At 41.2% G+C, this 23,179-nt stretch overlaps 1 protein-coding gene and 1 pseudogene across 1 annotated transcript; one reads left to right on the top strand and one right to left on the bottom strand.

Annotated features, from left to right (window-relative positions):
• Window positions 1-1,978: 1,978 nt before the first annotated feature.
• LOC119282871 lies at window positions 1,979-2,109 on the bottom strand (annotated as a pseudogene).
• Window positions 2,110-6,954: 4,845 nt separating this feature from the next.
• On the top strand, window positions 6,955-9,458 carry LOC119281679 (gibberellin 2-beta-dioxygenase 6-like). The gene is made up of 2 exons (XM_037562143.1): window positions 6,955-7,867; window positions 8,952-9,458. The coding sequence occupies exons 1-2, from the start codon at window positions 7,022-7,024 to the stop codon at window positions 9,282-9,284; spliced, it is 1,179 nt and encodes a 392-aa protein (XP_037418040.1). The 5' UTR covers window positions 6,955-7,021; the 3' UTR covers window positions 9,285-9,458.
• The last annotated feature ends 13,721 nt before the right edge of the window (window positions 9,459-23,179 follow it).

Below are 23,179 nucleotides of genomic sequence, written 5' to 3'. Positions count from 1 at the left end.
GACTAGGAAAGGTTGATACTACATGGGGTGGGAAAAGTTTGAGTAAAACCGTGTGCGTGCCACTCTGCTGCCGGAGGAGCAGTTGCTCCAGGTTCCAGTCAGAGGTTTAGATTCGACGTTATGGTTGATCATGGCGCGTTCACGTAGAATTATACATTTAGGGAATTAAGCAGGTCGTCCAGCTTGCTTCTATTTGTAATTTATTAATACTAGTATAGTTTGTATCATCCTTGTTTTAAATTAGTTGTCTTAGATTTGTCTAGATAAAAATGTATTTAGACGTGTTTTAGTGTTAAATATATCTGTGTCTACATAAAACTAAGACAACTAATTTAAGACCGAGGGAGTACATTGCAACTTTAGTTGCTCATAATTGAATTGTGAAAAGGACACTTCATGAGAATGGTGGACTTGTGGGCCAACTTCATGTTTGTTTAGCAGCCAAAGATATCAACAATTTTGTATTAAACTTTGCTTAGAAGTACCTGTCTTCCCGCAAAAAAAAAAAAAAAGAAGAAGCTTAGAAGTACCTGTCTAGATTTCGTTTTTTGGGTAGAAAGAATGTAGTGCTCGTCCAGGAGTACTTCTGTTTGGAACAAATAGAACTCCCTCCATGCATGAAAATAAGTCGTATAATTTTCGTCTGAAATCAAATGGCGAAAAGATTGTTTGAAAAGATTGTTCAAGTTTATAGGAAAAAAACTATGAACTACTACAACAAAAAATACAATATGAAGATATTTTTATTGTGTACTTCATGGTACTATTTTTTTTCATGGTACTAATTTGATATTGCAGATTCTGGTTTCTATAAATTTAATCAAACATTGCACCGTTGTAACTTCTAATAAAATTAACACGCGTTCTTTGATCCAAGGATTAGACTACTATAATTGGGTATCATTGCATAGGTGTAAAGTTTATTTTAAAGTACGCTTAAGCGTACCATATCTTTATAGAATGAGAGAATAAGTTTTACAAGATTGCCAAAGTCCAATCACATGATGACTGGAAGGCAAAAGGACGCCACACTATTTTTTGTCCTTTTTTGCGGGAAAAAACCTTAGGTCTATTAGTAGCACCAGCAATACAAACAACCCCAACAAGGAAGAAAATTACAACAAGGTCCAATGGGAGTTAACTACCTCCATATTCTAGAACAGGCCGGTGGCGCGCCTCCACCGATGCTCCACTGCCAGAGCCAGCATGTCCATGTTGGTGGCGGATGGGAAGTTGCCCGTCCCCGATCCTGTAGGATCATCGCCCTGGAGAAAAGAGTCGTCGATGCCATATATGCCATAAGTCCAAAAGATCTCCACCCCTGCACAAGCAGATGACACCACCGGCAGAAGCATCCCAACCTCGCCAACCCCATAGGATTTCAGGAATTTACGCTGAGGATCCGACAATTCTGTTTTGATCGATGAAGTCTTAGTGGACCAAATCCCAGCTGACGAACTACCTATCGCGTCACCGCCATCCTCCAATCGTCGATATCACAAGAAAACAAATCCCGCTGTTGCGCAGGAGCATCAAGAAGACTAAGCTGGCAGATCCTTCGTGCCGCCCCACGAGATGTCATGGTGGAGGTGGAACCGCATCACCTTATTATGGCGCGGCACCATCACCACCACGGTGAAACCTAACCCTAGCTAACCCTATCTACAAGCCCAAAGCAGAGAACCGGGGTTCTCCCACCGTCACGCTGCCCGCGGCGGACGGAGGGGAGAGTAACTGTCAGCCTTGCCGGTGCTTGCATGAGTGACACAGTCACTTGCGGTTTTGCCTCTCGCGCTACAGGAGGGGAAAACTTCTTGACACCACATCAAACTAGAGACAAAAGCTACTCTTTCACGAGGTATTACCCCTATAGTCTCTATGCAACTACTATTTTTCTTTCTTGCCCAATGCTTGGACATTAATCGGATCATTTCCCACTCAAAAAGAGTGTACCGAGTAATTTTACGAGCAAGAAAAATGTTTGGAACCCTTCCAGAAATTCTCAATGACCCGTGAGAGCCAGAGAGGGGGTTTGGAATAGTTTTCAACCAGCAATTAATGCGTCTCATGAAACCTCACTAGCTGTGTCATTGCTCCAAGCGCAAAGATGGATGTGGCAAAGCCTGAAGATCTTTTACTTATACCGGGATCATCCTCAAACCATTTCTGCACAACAGATGTGATACAATTAGCTCACCTTTCCAAACAACAACAAACCGAGTTAGTTAAAGAAAGCATGCCTTCTGAGCTATTAGATACTAGTGCCAAAAACACTTTTATATTGTGGGACGGAGGGAGTAGCTCCCTTCGGTTCGAGCCTTTCATGCGTGTGCACTTGGGTATTCGTTCCACCTAGGCAGGTGCTATAGTGCAGACTGGTTTCTATTTGATGGGAGCAATTAACTAACGGTATCTTTGGCGGATCCTCGGAAAGGTCTTTTTTGTTTGAGCGCACCAAGTGAGACGCTCAACTGCCGCCACGTGTCACGCACATGCGCTCTCTCTAGATTTTAATATATATATTACGGGTCTATGAGTTTTGGATATTTTTTCATACTTTTATTAGCCTTTGCTTGGGTTTTTTAGGTTTTGGTGTTTTTTTTGGGAAAACAACATTTTTCTGTGAGAAGCATAGCATGTACTTCTACGAGAACCTTGATTGTGCTTTCTGAAATGAGAAAAATGCAACTCGTGCTTCCGCCAGAAGCACAACCTATGTTTGCACGAAAAGCATAACCTACACTTGCATAAGCTATGTTTTTTTTCTTTTTTCGGGGAAGCACAACTATGCCCCTCGAAAATAGAAAAGCACAACCTGTGCTTTCACGAGAAGTGCAATCATGGTTCCTGAAAAGGAGAAAGCACATCAGTGCTTAAGAAAGGTGAAAAAGCATAACCGTGCTTCTGGTTTCCATTTTTTGGGTTTTTGGACATTTTTTTCCTCTTTTTTGGTTTTTCATATTTTTTTTGATTTGTTTGTGTTTATATTTTTATACTTTTGTTTTTTATTCCTGGTTTCGTGAAAAAAGTTCAACAAAACCTATTAACACGAGATCTAGTTTCGAAGATCGGTGTGAAATTCAACGGTGGAAAACATTTGTGATTTAGACACACGGTTCAAGAGATAAACCGTTTTGAAACAAGAACGAATCTGCAAGAAGGGAAACTTCCAGGTTGTGACATGAAGTGCGCCAATTAGCACCGGAGAAAAGTGGAGTGATGTTTACAAGGGCTACCCCTTAATTAGTAATCCCGCTATTTGGTGCCTTAAGCGTTGGTTGCGATGCTTCCGGTAAAAGGCACACCCTCCCCCCTTCCTCCTGGAGAAGCGAGTTTTGTTGTAACTCGCCCATGTAGGGTAACACTTTCTCGCTCAAAATACACAAGTTTGCATCGTGTGTTTTCTTTTCTCAACGATTTTGTGAACCTTCTAGAAAGTTTTACCAGTTTTTCTAAGCGGTTTTCCCTCATTTTTCTAGGACATGTTTTGTTCGATGTTTTTTTATCCTTCTTCTTCTCCCCTTTTCATTTTATTTCTTCCTCTTTTTTTTTGCAAAATCATCATCTTTTTCACATTCATGAAAGTTTTGAAATTCATATTTTTTTTCAAATCCATGAACTCTTTTGAAATCCGCAAACTTGTTGCAAATTTGGACACTCTTCTAGAATCCATGTTTTTCCCAATTCATTAACTTTTTTATGTGCAAAACAAACATACTTTTTGAAATTTGTTAACATTTTTCAAACCTGTGATTTTTTTTAAGTTCATGAACAATTTTCAAATCCATGAACTTTTTAAATTCATAACATTATGAATTCCGTGAGCTTCTTTTAAATCCGTGAAACCCATGAACCTTTTCAGATTCATGACCTTATCTGAAATCTACAAACTTTTTTCTTAATTCTTTAACCTTTTCAATCCGTGATTTTTTCCAAATATGATTTTTTTAAATTCATGAACCTTTTCAAATCTCCAAATTGATTTACAAATCCATCCAGCTTTTTAGCCCATGAACATTTTTTTTAATTAGTGAACCTCTAAAAAAATATGAACCTTTTGCTAGATCCACAAACATTTTCTCATTTCATTTTTTAAAAAAACTGGTAAATGAGCGACCCGAGAATGCAACGTGACCGACAAAAGAATAAAAGGGCTAGCAGGCATCTCCTATTCAGCACCTTCAGCGCCCGTTGACTTACATTTTGTTAACTGATGATGTAGGCACTCTTACCTGGCTGGTCCATCTATGGGTGCAACATGCAGCCGTTTGATTTTTCTTTTTTATGATTTTGGTTTTTTCTGGACCGGTCCTGTTTTGTTTTTTTCCATTTTCTTTTTAACTCTTTTCCTATTATTATCTTTTATTTACTCTTATTTTTATTTGTAATTATAAAAATTCACTACTTTTAAAAATGAAGAAACTTTTTACTTAAATTCTATGAAGTTTTCTCCATAACCCATGAAAATTTTCAAATTCGTGAATTTTTTAAAATTGACAAACTTCCTTTGAAATTCGTGAACTTTTTACAAAATTGATATTAAAATATGTGAATTTTTTTATCAAAATCAATAAACTTTTTTTCCAACTCAATGAAAGGTTTTCAAAATTGATGAGCTTTTTCACATTTGTGATTTTATTTTTTTCAAAATTGTTGTACTTTCTTTTCAAAATTTGTGATCATTTTCAAATTTGATGAACTTTTTTAAAAAATGATGATTTTTTTCTTTGTGAACCAATTTGAAATTTGTGTTTCCTTAAAATCTATGAATATTTTTTGAATTCATGATTTTTATTTTTTTTGAATCATAGATGCAAAAGTCATAGTTTGACCGACGAACCAAGTGCAAATTGGCTGGCCCATTCTTGCAGTCTAGTGGGCGTCAGACCTCAGTGCTATTAGGCCGCAATTCATGCGGCCGCGCGAACGCCAAATGGCGCTGGGGAGAGCTCTCTGCCGGACGATGCTATATGTTGCTTTAAGTGATCACCTAAGCTCTCCCATCGCCCTTTCCTGGGCTTGGCAACAGAAAAGCGCCCGACGGCCAACCTTATAGTTGCATCATTGCCCCAAGCACAAGGCCGATGTTCCATAGCCCGGTGGTATTGTTCTTATACCCCGTCATCCTCAATCCAAATCTGCACAACCGATGTGGTACAATTAGTTGTTGTAGGAGAGCAACCTGAGTTAATTAAAGCAAGCAGGCCAATTGGGCCACCAGGTACCAGCTCCCTTAGGCCTTGTTCGGTTGCTTGCCAAACCGAGTGGATTGAAGGGGTTTGAGGGGGATTTAAACCTTTTGTAAGTCAAAATACAAACCAACCCTTGCCAATCCCCTTCAATCCTCTTGGGGAAAGGATTAACCGAACAAGCCCTTAGTGTTTTTGAGCCTATATGCTTGTGATCTAGTACTTGCGTCCGTCTCTCGGCCCATCCCACCATGTTTAGATGATTTGTTTGATCAGCGGCTTTCTTAGTACCATCAGAGAAAACTAAATGAAAAAAAAAGTACCATCAGGAAAAAAACCTTGCTGGTCTACACAGAAAGATGAAGAAGAAAGAGAGAAAAACTTAAAAAAAAATAAAAAAAATCTAATGACTTGCGGTGATCTAGATTTTCTGGATTCTGAATGCAATACAGACAGACTATACAGATTTTCTGTATTCTGAATGTGCAATTTAGACTACACAGTGAGTGAGCAGAACCACGAATTAATCTCGATGGAACACGATCACCAAGGAAACAAGATTAAGATTAAGATGCTCTCCAACCTAACACGCCAGCCAACAGCAAAAACATAAGCAAAGAGTGTCACGTAGTTGTCGACAAGCTTGTTTTCTGGGGAAGGTCTCTGTATGCTTATCGCTGAAACTTCTGTCCCCTGCATTTTTTTATTATAGGCCAGTGGTAGTATCTCAACCCTGACGATAAAGCCATTTTGTTTGTTTAGGTGCCAACAAAACAAAGCATGCACGAACGATAATAATCAAATAGCAGCAGATAGATACAGCATGGTATCGCCGCATAATATTCTAAAGAGATGTACCACACTTGTGTGGGTTGACAATAATATGCACCTACACATTTCCATGATCCAAGAGCCATGACCAAAAAAGGTGTATAAAGTGAGAAAAGCGTGACGCTGCACTCTGTTCGGCACTAGTTTAACCGAATCGACAAAGTGGCGTGTCGTGCCGGAATGGCACGTGTCCTCGAGCTCGAGCTCGAAGGTCAATGTGTCGAACGACTTGCCGTGATCAGGCTCGACCAGCAGAAAATCCGTACTATAGATGTGAGATGTCTCGTGCTCTTGCCATCCAATGGACGCAACGATACCGATCGATGGTTCAGCTCCAGCTTCGGTTGGCCTGTGAACGAAAGGCTCTGTTGTTTCTAGAAGCCTACAGCTACACGTGTGGGCTCTCGACAGCTGAGGCCAACGATTTGCTTTCTGCAGGAGTTATGCGAAACGACTCCTTGGCGATCGATCGCGGGAGCGATCGATTCAGACCGCGCTCGTCGCTCCGCCTATTTCCTTTCCCTTTCTAGCCTTTTTCCTTTTCTGGATTATGACTTTCTTATCGAGGCCATCGCGCATGTACTCTGGAAATTTGCAGTGATGCGGAGCCGCACGTGATATTTTTCTTCCCAAATAAAATCTTTTTCTTTTGGCAAGTCAGCAAGCGCTGATATCAAATCGAATCTCACAGAATATCTTGCGAGATCTCCCCATAAATATTCATTATGGCCTCCATTGCGGCGTGAAACAAAAACCCTAATTTTGAGGGAGTGGTTCTGCAGGCCTTTGTTCCGGCCTGCTTACCGGTCCAGGTACGACCCGTCCCCCTCAACTGGCCCACCACACGCTCAGCGACAGGGCCCAAGCGAGGACCCGCGGCGGCTATAAAAGTCGCCTGCTCGCACACGCTCAAGCACCTGCCCGCCCAGCAACACTACACCGGTCTCCCACCCACACCCATCCCTGTCCGCCGCTCCGCCCGTCTCCGCCACCCCACCTCCATGGCTTACTCCCCCAGCACCCCGTCCCCCGGCGCCGCCTTCGCCGTCGGGTCCTTCCCAGGAGCAGTCTCCGAGGACAGCATGTTCCCCAGACCCCCTCCGCCAACGCCTAAAGGCCACATGCCGCTCCCCTCCACCGCCGATGCCACGCTCACTGCTCTGTTCGACCGCATGATCCTCTCCCCGCCGGTTCCAGTCCTCCGCCTAGGCGCCCCCTCTCGCCTCAGAATCCGCTCGTCGGCGACTCCGCTTGTCTTGCTCGACTCCCCTGACTTGGCCTCCCTTCGCGCCGCCGGCGACGTGGGCTACTTCCACCTCGTCGGCCATGGCATCCCTTCCCAGCTGCCATCCTCTGCACTCGCTGAGCTGTCTCGCGTCGACGCGTCCGCTATGCGCGCGTCCACTCTTTCCACGCTCGGGTTCTCCGCGGAGGGTGAGGAAATGGACGCCGGCGTTGAACCCGTCATGGTGTTCGACGTCGACGAGCTGGGGATGGACGCGCTCCCGGCGGCGCTGGAGTACGCGCGGCTGATGAGGGAGGTGGGTATGCAGGTGGTGGGGCTTTTCTCTGGGGCTGGTGGGGTGGGTTTCGGGGAGAAGCCGTTCGCGGAGGAGGGGGGAAGGAAGGCGAGGTGCCTGGTGTGGGTCTCCAAGGTCGGCTCGGGCGAGCCGGCGGTGCCTCCGGCCGCCGGCGACGCAAAGGCGTATCCGTACGTCGTGGGACTCCATTGCGAGTGGGAGCAGGAAGCCGGTGCATCGAGCTGGGTGATGGACGACAGCGGCGAGTGGAAGGCCGTAGGCGCGAGCGATGGTGCACTCCTGGTCACCATCGGTGACATTGCTCAGGTATCGCTACAACACCCATCTCTATTGACTTAGTTTTTATTCCCTGGGAAGTGCTTTTGTCTGATCATGATAGCATTAGATTATATATATGTGTAGTGTGTACACAGTCGTGCAAACGTTCATTTCGTCTACAATATTTAGCAAAGGATAAGCACAAGTACATTGCACAACTATTTCATTCATAAGGGTATGTTTGAATTGAGCGCCCTACCAAAAGTTTCGCATATAACCAAACTAAAGGCATGATCAAAAAAATTGACAAGTATATAGCTTATTTGATTGTAACTCTAGAACCTGCTAAAATATTGGAAAAATAGCTGGTCTCCATTTGGTTTGCAGCAAATGACCTACATACATGCATATTCGCGCGCAAATTGCTCGCCGAATTTTTGACGAATGGTTCATCCGCCGTCATTTTTCCCGCGCGGTGGCCAAAATTACGTGTGTGGAGCCATGCAACTGTCGGCTGCCGAGCGAAAATTGGCGCGCGGATTTTACAACTTGCATTTTGCCATAATAGTAGATATGCATTTATTTCATTTTGCTTGATACAATGCACATGCCAGCCATTTTATTGTTATTAATGTGATTAAATACTAATAAAAATTATAATATCAATACTTATTGACTTACCAAAAAAACATGATTTAATTTGGTAAGCCAATAAGAGATTGGTCAGTTGAGCCGGTTCTCAAGAAAAAACCAGTAAAAAATCAACAAAACCGAAAACGAAGGATGTGGGGTGGGGGTGCAATTACATGTTTTTTGAATAGGAGGGATAGGAGAGAAGAGATTGTTCTACTGCCATCAAATTCTAAGTAGTCTATGCATCACTACTCAACTTGAACCGGGTCAGCTAATTAGGCCGCGTGTCTGCATCACTGCATGATTGGTCGCCACTGGGTTGAAAACCACATAAATAAAACGAGACAAAGTCCCAAATATCTCGTCTTTTGAAAACACAAAGCGATCGTCATATTTTTTTGCTGCAAAAGTACCTTTCTTTTACCTTTTTTTTATCAGTCTTTATGCAGTAGCAGTGACACTCATTTTGATGCCGTGGTTCTTTTGTGATGCGTTCTAGGTGTGGAGCAATGGCAAGCTGAAGAAAGTGAGAGGCATGGCTCGCCCAACTCCTGCCCCCAGCAGCGAGGGTGAAGAGGGCGGGGAGCCAGCCCGCCTGTCCATCACCGTGCTGATCACACTGCCCCTGGACAGCGTCGTCTCGCCGCTGCTGCCGCTCTCTGGTGCCGGCAAAGACGGCGGCGACGTGGAGGAGAAGGAGAAGGAGGAGGTCTCTGAAGACGGTGATGAGGATGGATGCAGCTTTCTCCCCATCTCCCTGCAGAGCTACGCGTGGGGGCTGTTCCATGATCAGCTTGAGTCCAAGGATCCGCTTGCCCCGTACCGCATATGATTAAGTTCGTTCGTGATGGCTCTCTAGCGTTGGATTTTTGTTAGACATGTTCGATTCGTTATAGCTGGACCACAGATGTCATGTGGTCGTTCTCTAGTGACTTTGTTTGCTGCCTTGCTGGTGCATGCTGCCGTTGGCTTATATCTCTAGACTTGAGTTGGTCAGAACGACTTTGGGTAAACCGTTTATTATATTATTATCATTATCAAATGAAATATAGTTATTGTTTGTTTTTATCAAATATAAGTATTGAGCAAGTGAGAAGATTGTTTTCCTTATGTTTGCTGGCAAGTCAACCATGTCTGTAGATGGAATTGGAGGCACTATTTCATCTAAAAATGGGAGCGTCTAATTTTATTTTATTTTTGACACCAAAAACAGTAGGCCTCTCCTACTGTGCTGCATTCAAACTTATAGAAGAGTTGCGACAAGCCTTGGAAGCAGAACAGAAAGCTACAGGGAATTGACAATAGATGAAATATAAAGAGGATGCTTTTGAGCAAATAATCTCCCTTAGTTTTTTTTCCTGCCACAAGGCTCTAATACCCTTAAATTGAGATTATTATGCTCCAATCTCCAAGAATAAACATCGACAGAAAGTGACCTTGGTTTTCTCAATTATAGAAATCCGCAAGGAATTCGGAGACCATTGGATATTAAATTTAGACCAACAATTGTTGTTGGATGCAAATAAAAGATTAAATGCTCGATGATCTCTTCGAGAGCAATGTAATTAATAGCATACCTAGTATAACATAAAAAGATCCGAAAACGAGATCCAACTAATCTTAGCCATCAATCCCTGTCAATCAACGACCTGGATTGCTCCAATATTGAGCACATGTTTAGCGCACGTTTAATAGCATACCTAATATAAATGTTTGCATTAATCACCTACTTGGCATTACACGTACTAACCACACCGACTATGTGGTTGGAATAGCCTCCTGGATTCCTTCTGCCTATCCTCATTGACGATGTAAGCATTATTTATGACTTAATAAAGCTAGCCATGTTTTTTTGCGGCAAAGCATGCCCGTTAAAGAGGGCTCACCTTTATTTATTTAGCATCCCAAACAGTATGCAGAGAGGAGTTTTCCAAAGGAAAAGTACTAGTTTCAAAGGCTTTCCTGAAATTACATCTAGATGCTTTGCTGCAAAGATATGCCTTTTTGGCAAGAAAATGAGCAAGGAGATTTTGGGTCCTAGAAATGTGTGAAACCCTGAAAGAGTTGGGGCAAGAAGCAAAGTTGAAGAATTCCACAAGTATGGGCCTAATCTTCCAATGTCCTAGATTGTTAAGTAAGTTCCTTGCTTCCACATCATTGGCCAAGGTCCTACAATCAGGAAAGAAAGAAACAAAATTTCATCCCAAGCCTTGACCATTGAAGCCGCAAGACGCAATCCCATAGTGTCTGCCTGCAAAACTGAGAACACAATCAGGGCTACTGCTTGAATAAATATATAGTGATTGTTAAATGCATTTTTGAGGAATACTCCAAAGGTAGCTTCATTCCCTGCTACAGAAGGATTAAACGTCGCATCAACGTATGCCGAGATACTTGCGGGTTGTGAAGAATATTTGTGCTTGGTGATATCTTCGAAGAAGTCAAGGGAAAATGTGCATTGCATGTACATGATTACTAGTAGCTGACTTATGATTCACCAACCTGCAAAACTTTTACCCTAGGCAGAGTGCGCATGTGAGAAGATTGGAATGAATCGTTTATACTATGAAATATAGGTATTGAGCTGTATTCTTTATGTTTTCTGGCAAATCAAGTATGTCTATGGATGGAATTGGAGGTGTTTCATGTAAAAAGGAAATGCCTAGTTTTATTTTATTTTTGACACTGTAAAAAGTATGAAAGTCTCCTACTGTACCATATTAACACATATAAAAGAGACACAATATGTTTATAGGGACAAACTCTAGGCAGCGCAAAATAGAAAGCTACACATCAAAAGTGTCATTCTCGACTGAATTCATATGCACCTGCTATGAACAATAGAATCGATTTTGTTTAAAAAAATGCGCTTTTTGGCAACAAACATTTATTTGTTTTATGAGTGTGTGTAAATTTTCGTTATGAAACGACATTCATGGATGTGAGGGGAAAATTAAAAAAATCATCGCTCCATTTTTTTCTTCAAAATTAATCTATTTGGAGCATCGTTTTTGTTGTATTTACCATATCCCATCACGAATTTGTGCACACATGTGAAACACTCATAAATATTTATCACACAAAAAACAGTTTTGTTTTGTTTTTTCTATTTGTTTATAGGTAATTGTTCATCCGGGTGCATGTGCACCCCAAAGCAGAAACTCCATGCCCGCTACACCTCCTTTACTTGGATTATTGCCCTCCCTTATGGATTTACTATCCAAGAAATCCATACTTACAAAAGATGACAAATGAAAATAAAGCCTTATTAAACACATGTAAGCAACACATGTGACTTTCCATCTCCAAAGATGCCACGAGTGGCACCCAACCTGCGAACTAAAGTTGCACAATAACATCGGCCACCACCAAACGAACATGGAAGAAGCTGAACACATGGACTCCTTATGGAAGGTGATTGAAGGAGACTCGGGCGACAACAATTATAGTTATGAACAAGCACCAGTCCACCATAGAGAGACTATAAGAAAGAAGACACAAATATGCTTTAGTTCGTTCCTGCCAAGCAAGCAATGAAGGCATCATACCCTTAAAGATGGAATTATTATGCTCATTCCAAATATTTACTTCTAGGTTGCTCTCATGGCTAGGTTGCTCAATTTAGAACAACAGTTGCTACTGAATGTGCAACAAAAGAATAAATCCTCAATGGTCTAGAGCAATGTAACTAATGGCATACCTAATATAAATGTACATGAGTTCTACGTGAACGTACACGTGATAGAGCAACCTAGCCATGGGAGCAACCTAGAATACTACCTAGCCAGGACAACTCTACTCCCAAACCCACCTTCTTTTCCAAGAAAACTACCCCCAATTTAAATACATTACAACCGTGCACTATTCCAGCCCTCTCAAGCCATCAACATTTTCAACCGTCGGATTTGGACTTGTGTGAGTTTCTGACCATTAGATCTCCTTTCATTCTCTCCTGAGATTCTGTTACCGCACTGTTCACGCTACAATACATTACAACCGTGCACTATTCCAGCCCTCTGAAGCCATCAACATTTTCAACCGTCGGATTTGGACTTGTGTGAGTTTCTGACCATTAGATCTCCTTTCATTCTCTCCTGAGATTCTGTTGCCGCACTATTCACGCTACATGGGCTGGGCCACTGCTCTGGCAACAAAATTCCCGGTCTGCTGTTAATTGGGCCTACTGGGACTCGAGTCAGCCATATGTTTTTTTTGAATTGGAAAAAAAGGCATCCGTCATACACTCCGCGAGGCCTTCCCGGGCGCGATGGCAAGGGGCAGCAACGGCACAATGAAGCGTCGCATGAGATCCCACTAGCCGGGGATTGAGGAAGCATTAATGGCAATGGATGCACCGCGTTCGCCTCAGCCAATAATTCCAGGCCCGTTATCATGGCGTCCCTTGCTCTTCCTCTACTCCTCCCTGCTTTCCATTCTACCATCCCGACGATCCCGTTGTTCCTTCCTCACCCTCCCCCATACTTCGGCAAATACTGTCTCAGGCAGCCATGGCTGACCGATTAGGTTGCTCTTCCTCATCTTGGTTCTGGTAGTCCCTCCTACATCGCATCTGGCTAGGTGGTGATGGCGGCAGCGGCGTATTCCTCTCCTCGATCCCTTCCTCTGTTGTACGGTGCAATGAACGCGCCCGCTGGAGCGACCAGGCTGCCAGGGAGACAAGGCGAGGGAGCACAATCTCCCCATGCAGAAGGCTGCGAATGCAGTGCAAGGAGTTGCGCCCCAGCATCATGGAGGTGGCGCATGAGGAGGATTAATGCAAGCGCTCCAATTCTAGGTATCCAAATTCCAGTAAAAACTAAAAACTAGCAAGACACATGGCCACGAAGTATCCGTGCTGATTAGATGATTCTGTTGGAGATATATGGGTATTAAATCGACGCTGCGTTTTTTTGTCTTCAGTTCCTTCAGTTTCTGCCTGAAAATTTCTGCATGTTGTGCTTGTATTTGAGCGTAAATCTTATTTCCCTCTTTTTCAAAATTAGTACATACAACCAGCATCAATATGAATGTGAAGGAAGGTCCTCATGGATCCTCTCACAGATGGACTAAGGTCCGACAAGGCAAAAGTGGCCTAAAATTCCACATACATAGCCACTAAACTCATACAATATGAACGTGAATTAACTGCACACAATGAAATTAGTTAACCTTAAACAGAGGTCAGTGTAAACAGCATCCACAAGTAATTGTTGTGGTGGTAGAGTGGATCATCTGGAGAGCACAAGGCTTTAGTGTTGTAACCATTTTGTACTTTTGTTCTTCCTTGATTTCTTACTGGATAACAAACAAAGCTCTTGCTTGTTCTGCAGAAAAAAGACCAGTGAGCCGAAGAGGTCAAGTTTTCCTGTAGTACTTTTCATGTTTTTGACCTGTTTAGAGTTGTAATGATGGACATGCTAATCTCCAGAAAGTGGGCATGTAAGAACAATGAAACAACTTGCCTTCTGGTATTAGTTAACTGTGGTATTGCCATATCCATTCAGTTCTCATGTTTAAAGACTGTAGAATGCTTATTTTGTGTAGAGGTGCCATTTGATTGAGAAGAGGAAACCAAGAATGGAGAGTACCATTTATTTACTTGAGAGCGTCGATACTAAATCGTTTGTTCAGTGTACTTCTAACATAGCTAGACATTTCATCCTTGTACGTCAATGTTTTTGGATTCTGCAGTAAATCGCTGAACCTATTGATCGTAGTACCGTATATTTGTCTTGTTTGTTTCCCTCTCTTTTGGCTTTCAGGTAGCAAAAAATCATATGCAGTCTAGCTTGTAATCTGGATTTGTATTTCCCCTCACTTTCTTTTGCTGAAGGAAAGCCTAGATTTGCAGAAACATAGCCTTTGAATCATCTACTTGACAACATGCAAATGTTTTTCATACAGGAGCCTCAAGTAGTTTCTATGGTGTACTCAAGTAGTTTCTATGGTATACTTTCAGTATTTACAATATGCTCTTTTACTTACCATATGCCCTTTTCCTGCATTTTTTTCTCTGCAACAGTTTAAGTTAGTAAAAGCAAACCAATCGCTATATATGCAGGGGTCAGCAAACTATCAAGTACAATATACAGGAGCCTGTCAGCATCTTAAATTTCTGTTGTTGTATATATCGTCATCCGTAGTTTTATTGTTCTGATCATATATATTATCTTCCACTGAATCACGTGGAACATTTTTCAGATATATTGTGTAGTTCTACATGAAGGTAATGCATTAGGTAGTTTTTTGCTCTCTAATTTGTGAGTGACGGTGTTTTGACTGGGTTACAGAATCTGAATCTCATTTTCTCGATGTCCTGCCAAGCTATCACACACAAAATATTATTCACAAGCTAGCCTCAGTCACACAATTATTTCTTATTTGTGAGTGCCTGCGTTTTTACCGGGTTACAGCATCCAAATCTGATTTTCTCGATGTCATGCCAAGTTATCCCGCACAAAATATTATCAAACCTGACAAGCTAGCCTCAGTAACACAATTATTTGTTTTCCTACTAGATGCTGGCATATAACACTGTTATTTATGGCTTACTTAAGGAAGGCAATGTTAGATAAGGCATGAAGTGTATCAATGGAATGTTGCAACAATGGATTGTGCGCGATGGGTTTGCATTTATTATGTTGATTCTGAACTTCTCATGTTTTACAAAGGACGTTTTTCTATGATTCTCAGATTACATTCAGAAAGCATGCATTAATTGTTAATAAGTAACAAATATCGTCATCCTCCAGATGAACAATTGGTACCTTGTCCTACACTTGACCCAATAGCCATGGTGCCTTTGTATAATATTCCTAAATTTATACTTACCAAGCATTACTTGTTTGCTTTCTGTAGGAGAACGGCAAAGTCAATAACCTTCCATGAGCACCTCAGATTTCATTTGTTTCATTAATTATGACTATCACCATTGATGCGTGTCATTGACATTAGAAAGGTCGCATCAATTTTGTCTTGAATTAGAAGAACCAATTGGATATCAAATTCTGAAAGACGATGACGCTGAGAAGGAGTTGGAGGTGGCACCAGTGAAGCAAAAGGCGGTCAAGAATGGCGAGCACAAGAGCAATTGAAGAATGCCAAAACCTGTGAGCCGCCCTAAGGACTAATCCATGTTCAGGATAGGAGAGGTAAGGCTATAGAAACTAAGAGCCACAACCTTCTAGAAGATGGTACAATTATGTTCATGAATACTTTTATTATTTTATCCTCAGTATGTTAAATTTGAATTTTGTTGCGGCTTGATGTTTTATTTACCAAAGGTAATTGCTACATGAATTAAAACGTGTATCAATTGTCATATTGACCTATAAATCAAGGTGGGCACCAAAATCATTCTTGATGTTTATTGAATAACATTTATGTTTATATTGGTATGTTGATCTTTGCACTTTTAGTTAGATCTCTTTTAAATTCTTGAATTACAATGGTCTGCAAAGGGATCGAAGCCCATGGTCTTATAGACACCTTCGGCACCGATGTAGATAATGGAGCTCTTTTACTGGGTCATGGAAGTAGGGCTTAGAGTGTGTAACCCCAACAAATATAGTACATATGAACATTCCAATAAAACCATCTAATTCTTAGGTGGAATCTATACACCGCCATAATATGTTAGGTAGCATGTTGACAAGTAAATCCGTCCATATATATGCATCAATCCCAAACATTATACCATAGAAACAAACGGGCGCAGCACCATGCGCCATCAATGATCTAGTCCCAATTACAATAACACAACCCTCTCAATGGTGAGCAGGACCATAGCATAAATCCTTGCTAGGTAGTTGCAGATGACCCCCAAAATAGCACAAAAATCTACATTTCAAGAATCCAAATCTCCCCAAGGAGAAAAGTATGCATTAGTGTTATCCATTACAGATTACTAAATTGCTATGGCCTAATCTAAAATCCTGATGACAAGACTAATGATGGATCGACATTACTAGTTACCATGTCCATAAAGCAAAAGTTCCCATGCATTATACCATAAATATATCTGAAAAATCAGCTAAACTTGACTTACCAACACAAAAAACATATTACACGAAAAAAAGTCAAGTGACATATATGCAAAACAAAAATTAGTACATAAAGTTGCCATGTTTTTTCACTTACTAAACCTACCACAAATTCTTCCAACACATGTTAAACACACCTATATATAGGTTGCACATATATCAAAAAAAATTCGCCACAGATTTTTTCCATGACCCACTACATAAAACTGCCAAGTCTTTCTGTCACATGTCAAACACACAGATAGGTGCCAAAAAGGTGAAAAAATATGATACAAAATTTCCATGGTTCACTATTTAAAATTGTATGAAGTATTTTCAAGTACATATAAAACTATGTGCACACGTTTATGTGGTTGCTACTTTTTGCAGCAGGTATTTGCACCATTTCGATAAGACAACACGACTAGGAGGTTGATGTTGATCCACATATCTGCTCAAGCAAAAAGAAAGAGTGAGTTAAAAAGGTTGTGAAATCTAGAAAAAACAAGTTATTAACCTATGACACATGTAGTTACCACGAGCGAGAAACATGTGATGTTGTTCACGATAGTTTAAAGTTGTTATCACAATTTTCATGACAGAGGTGAAGATTCCATTTTTTTTGCTTTGTTTGCACTGCCCATCCCCTCCCCTCGCACAAGAATAAGGAAGTTAGAAAAGTAAAAGAGTTAACTTTTGTTACCACGGACCTCCACCCACTCCTTACAAGGCAACCATTATGTTTCCATGTAATTTGCTATCAAACTAGTGATCAGGTTGCCATGGTGTCATTACTGGAAGTTGTAAGCCACTCATTGGCAAGAGAAAGTTACCAGGAGAAGGTAGCTTGCCATAAAAGTTGTTAGATTTTCAGTTAACACCCAAAGATTTATTAAAGTGGGAACTCTATTCACTAGTTCATGGTTATTTAGTGGCCAACGGATAAAGTTACAAGGCACTTGACACTACCTACTAGGGCCGCTTGCATGGTAATCCCCACCCTATGTAGGGAACTTACCAAAGCACATGCACACTAATTAGTCCATGGTTATTTGATAGTCAATAGAAAGAATTGCAAATATATTTTGTAGACAAGTTGCCATCAAGCATCCCCCCCAACAAGCAAAGAAAAGTTGCCTCCTATAACCAAATATGGAATGCCACCTTGCGAGTAGCATAAAACTACCACCCAAAAAAAAGATTTTTTCCATACACGTTATGTTGTTGCTAGTTAGTGAGCAACATAAAACTACCATTGAGAAAGACTTTGCGCCAAAGAGCTAGGGCATAACACCCAACTCACACAAGCGGGAGAGCGACTTGATTTATTGAGCATGGCAATAGATAGTTTATACAAATAGTGGCAATATATATAGTTTTATTGAACATTTATTATTTATCTCAACCCCATAAAACCAAATAAGCACCACAAAAAAGTGCACAAAAGTTTCCATGATATAGAAAAGGAACTACCACATGTCCAAGATTTCTTATGCGTATAGCTAGCATAGAAAAAGATTGCCATGATCTAGAGATAAAATTGGAACATATCCACAAATTTATATAGCAATACACATAAAAATTGCAATGTTCTTTAGAATAAGACCAACATATGTCCAAGAATTACATAAAAGATACATGAAACACGAAAGAGTTGCCATTATCCAGATAGCAAAACCACCACATAGCCAGGAATTTCATATATGTAGCAAACACACAAATAACTACAATGAACCTAGAAAGTCAAATTGTCGCATATCCAAGAATTCATGTATGTAGCAAACACATGGTAAGTTGCCATGATCTAGATAATAAATTTACAACATAGCTAAGAGTTTCATATGTATATCTAGCAAATCAGGCATAATGATCGAGCACCGATGGTTGTGGCCGAGGCCTTACAAAGAGTATGACAAACTGTTTTGCAGGTTAAATCAAGGGACCAGTGACCTGAGAGTTGGAAGAACAAAATTTGCAAAAAAATTGAGTAGGTCTGCACTAGCACTAATTATAGAATTAGTATGTCTTCTGTTATCATAGCAAGAGTCTACATGTAATACTATTAAAAGTGTAGTCAAATATCTAGGCTTTCATAGAGCATATTATGCACCAACACTATGTCCACTCATAGTAGAATAGATGATTAAGAAAGCATGTAGAAACAAAACATTCATCGTCTATGTATCCATTTTGCCTTTGACCTCTGTTGCTTTTTTTTCTTCTTGTTTTGTTCTTAATTTCCTCTTAAACTCTTGTTTTTTTTCTTTCCCTCTTACCATGTGTTTTCCATGGGCTGGGTTCTTCCGGCAACAATGGCTAACATAGCCATACACATCCTAATCATTAAGTGTGATATGTTCTGTAATACGTGTCCCACATTCTAACTTTTGGGGGACTGGTGAAACATTTTCAATTCTCAGTTTATTGAGAGATTTGTAAGCTTTTTGTTGTTGAAGTATGCTTCTTTTATATTTTCAAATATGGTATGTAAGAGATGGTTGCTATTCATAGGTTAAAGATCAGCCTTGGTAGTTAATAATCTACTATTGAGTGCAACTACATTATATTAATTAGTTTAGTTGTTTGGATAAGCTAGAGTTCATATAGCTAATAGTTTGTTACAACGATGTTATCATAAGGTATCATGTTGTGGAAAATCTATGTGGAAATAGCGGCTCGTGTAGTGTCCATTTAATAACCAGGTGTATTCCCGTTTAATGACGAATGCCTTTTTGTTCCCATTTACTAACGCTTGGATAAGGAAGATGGTGTATCCTAGAGTAGAGACAAAGTGAATTCTGGATAATTGCTCTATACCTAGAGCTGATATGGACTTTGTTCATGCTTCTAGATGCAGTTATCCATCTAGTTTTTCTATCTGAATGTTAACTCTAGGTAAGAAGGACATTTAGTCCCATTGATTTTAAGTAGTATGCCAAGTTTTTTGGTACTATAGACACAAACAAAAATACACATGATCATTGACTTTCTTTCAGGGGGGCTTATATTTTAGTTACTAACCTCAACTGTGTTTTTATCAATATTTATGTACCGATGCACAATTTATATTTGCAAGTATGTATACATCAACTAGGTTTGTGTTTGGACAAATTAATTGCATTCATTGGTCTAGTATTTGAGTTAAACTTATTTTTGAAACTGATTGATATGTGTTCAACAACCTTTTGAATGGAGCAATGATAGGGCAAGGTGATCTATTTACTTGCCCCTTCACAACAAGTCACTTCTACATTTAAGTGTAAATATTAAATATGGTGTAGACTCTGAGTTGTAGGTAACTTAGTTGCTGACCCCAAGTTTTAAATGCCACATATTGTATATAAGCACCACCACATGATGAGCCAACTGATGACAAAATTGCTATATTGATTTGCGGACGTGCCACTCACTTTGTTTGGATATGAGTCGCTGTCGGTTTTCTTGTATTGCATGCACTAGTAGAAAAAGCCACATTTGTCCTGGTTCATGAGGCCCATTTGTCCCGGTTGCCGAACCGGGACTAAAGGGTCGGTACTAAAGCCCAATATCTTTAGTGTCGGTTTGCCTAGGAACCAGAATAGATGGGGCTCCACGTGGCTGCTGCGGCTTGCCCAGGCAGGAGGGCCTTTTGTCCCGGTTGGTGCCACCAACCGGGACCAAGAGGCTTCCACGTGTCAGCAGTTCAGGGGCTGGGGTTTTTGTTTTTTTTCTGAAGGGGGGGGGGATTTGGGGTTTTGGGGGGTTTTGTAGGGTTAATTTAGGGGTTTCATATATTGTGTTAGCTAGCTAATAGAGAGAAGTGTCCTCTCTTATCTCTGTGCTTGGTCGACGCTATGTATTATACGTATAGAGAGGACTCGACACGCTAGCTAGCTAGTAAGCAAATGAAAGAAAACATCAAGTACAGAAGATCATCGATCATGAACATATACAGAGAGAAGTGATCGACCTCTCCTTCTCTGAGAGATTGGTCGAACAACAGGTTTTCATATATCTATCCGAGGCTACTGGCTACATATATACAATATAAGATCTCTTACAATCCCCTAACATCTGAACTCAACTTCCACATGGTATTCTCCGTCTTTGTCGATGACGTGGTCAAGAAAGAATCCCGCCAATTCCTCTTGAATTGCTTGTATGCGATCTTGTGGTAGGAGTTCATCCCGCATCTGCCACATCTAATTTGAAGAAGGTGGTCAATACATATATATGAATGAAACTCAACACAAATGATGGTAATAAAATAAAATTGTGAATATTATTGCTTAAGCACTTCATGTTGTTTTTTAGAGTAGCCCCGCTCACAGGTCGTGTGGCGGATGAACTTGCAAATGTAGTATCCACAGTAATTATTTCCGGGTTCCTGCCACAACCACTTTACAAGAAATAGAGGTCAATCAAACTGATAAGCAAGCATGCTAAATGGTATTGATGAAACTAGCTAGAATCAATGGGAGATGCGCGGAACTAGCTAGTAGTACTTACTTTCGGGTGGTTAAATCGCAGCTGCGCCGGCAGTCCCGGAGCTTGTGCGGTGAACTTTTTCCAAACGCTGCCAGACAAAGAAAACAATCACTTGATATCAGGAAATGAACAAAGTTGCCGATATGGTGCGATAATGATCGATTGAACTTTCTTCTCGAGCATTTTAGTCATGGTCGCATACTCCTCCGGATTTTTTTCGTTTCGAGTCTATGATGGTTACTAGTCCCAGCTCAAGCTTAATCTCTAGCAGAATAAAGTGGAAGCTGCGCACGCATGCATAACTCATTAATTACATTATTACAATCTCGAGTAATAAGGGAAACCGAATATGCACAAGTCAGTAACACTCACCTATATTCTTAGGAAAGAATATTGCATCTTTGTTTTGATTTCCAAGTCCTTGAACAGTTTGGCGAGTGCAATGTCTCTGATTCGACCCCTTTAGCAATCAGGTCCTCCTCAGCCTTGTCCCACAACGACCGAGTTTTGAGGTAGCCACCTGACCCCGTGCGATGGTGATGCTCCTTCTTTGCAGCATTTGTCTTGTTAATCGCTGACATCTTCTTACTCCTCTCCGATGTCTTATGAGCCACAAATGCGGCTCTCTTATCTTCTCAAATCGGCCGGTAAATTCTGGAGTCTTGTCTTGGTCGACATACATTGATTTCAACTCATTCTTCCACCTCCTGAATAGACGTGCCATCTTCTTGAGATCATGAGACTTGATCAATGGCTCTATAACTGGCTTCTCCGGATCCTCCTCTTCCGGTAGGGTGAAATTTACCTTCAACGTGGTCCAAAGATCAGCTTTCTGTCTATCTTCGACAAAAGAAGCTTGAAGCTCTTCCTTCTTAGGCTGATTCCATTGCTCGATGCTAATCGGGATCATGTCCCTAACAAGAACCCCGCATTGAGCAAAAAATGCTTCCTTGGTACGGAGGGGTTTAATCGGTTGGCCATCGTGCGTGATTTCTATGATCATGAACCTTTCATCCAGGCGCAACTTCTTCTTCGGGCCTTGTCTCATTACCGAAGTTTTGCTTGATCCGGAGGGCTATAAAAGAAGAAAGAAGAGTTAATATATATACACACCAAAACAATTAATGCATCAATTAGCTAGTCAGCACATGCTTAATATATATATATATATATATATATATATATATATATATATATATATATATATATATATATATATATATATATATATATATATATATATATAACTTGCCGGACTTTACAACAGCTGATCCCGACTCCGTTCGGTCACCGGAGCCGTCATCACGGTCGCGGGAGCCACTACCATGATCATGATTTTCCTCCTCCATTGTTTGATCACCGTGTGCTTCCTCTCCTTCCAGACCTTCTTCGAGGTCGTTGAGAAACAACAAGACATCACCTCCGCCATGGATTATGTCCCCCAATATCTCTTCTTGTTCGAAGTCTCTTTGTTGATCCATAGTTTCTGCAAATATTACAACATGGCAATTAATATACAAACATGAGAGATGGATATATTAATAGTGGCAAACATAGACCCCTCGGCGATCCTCGACCCTCGACCCTCATCCCCTCAGTGACCCTTGACCCCCTACCCTAGCTAGTTCCGATCCTCGACCGCTCAGATTCTCTTAACCTTTAAGGGATTTAACAAGATGGCGCCATTCTGGATGTGCAGAAAATGGTCCATATTTTTCCTGATCTCAAGAAAACCATTGCTTCATCATTTGCCGAAAGTAACAGGCGCATAACGGTACAAAGCTCTCCAAAATTGTTTTGGAACGGAGTCCCGGATAGGATAATTCGCTTTTTGGTACGAAGTTCAACAAGAGCCTTCCGAATATCGCTATTTGGAAGGCCTTTGCTGAAATCCGTACCAAAAAGCGAATCATCCTATCCGGGACTCCGTTTCAAAACAACCTTGAAGAGTTTTGTAGCGTCATACGCCTGTTACTTCCAGCAAATGATGTAGCCATGAATGAGATCAGAAAAAATGGATCAACTTGTGCACATCCATAATGGGGGCATTCTTGTTAAATGGAGACCCTCGACCCTCGGCGATCCTCGACCCTCGAACCCTCGACCCTCGACCCCTGGACGACCCTAGACCTCGACCCCTCGACGACCCTAGACCCTCGACCCTCGACTCTCGACGACCGTCGACCCTCGACCCTCGACGACCCTCAACCCCTCGACGACCCTCGACCCTTGACCCCTC

The sequence above is a fragment of the Triticum dicoccoides genome, chromosome 3B, assembly GCF_002162155.2.
Source record: "Triticum dicoccoides isolate Atlit2015 ecotype Zavitan chromosome 3B, WEW_v2.0, whole genome shotgun sequence".
NCBI lineage: Eukaryota > Viridiplantae > Streptophyta > Magnoliopsida > Poales > Poaceae > Triticum > Triticum dicoccoides.
Note: the sequence above shows the minus strand (reverse complement) of the source record. Positions and strands in the feature narration are given on the sequence as shown.

Excerpts from the sequence above, each read along its gene's own strand:
- LOC119281679 (XM_037562143.1), top strand. The coding sequence starts at position 7,022 with ATGGCTTACTCCCCCAGCACCCCGTCCCCCGGCGCCGCCTTCGCCGTC. Across the intron at positions 7,868-8,951 it reads CCATCGGTGACATTGCTCAG|GTGTGGAGCAATGGCAAGCT; the intron begins GTATCGCTACAA and ends GATGCGTTCTAG.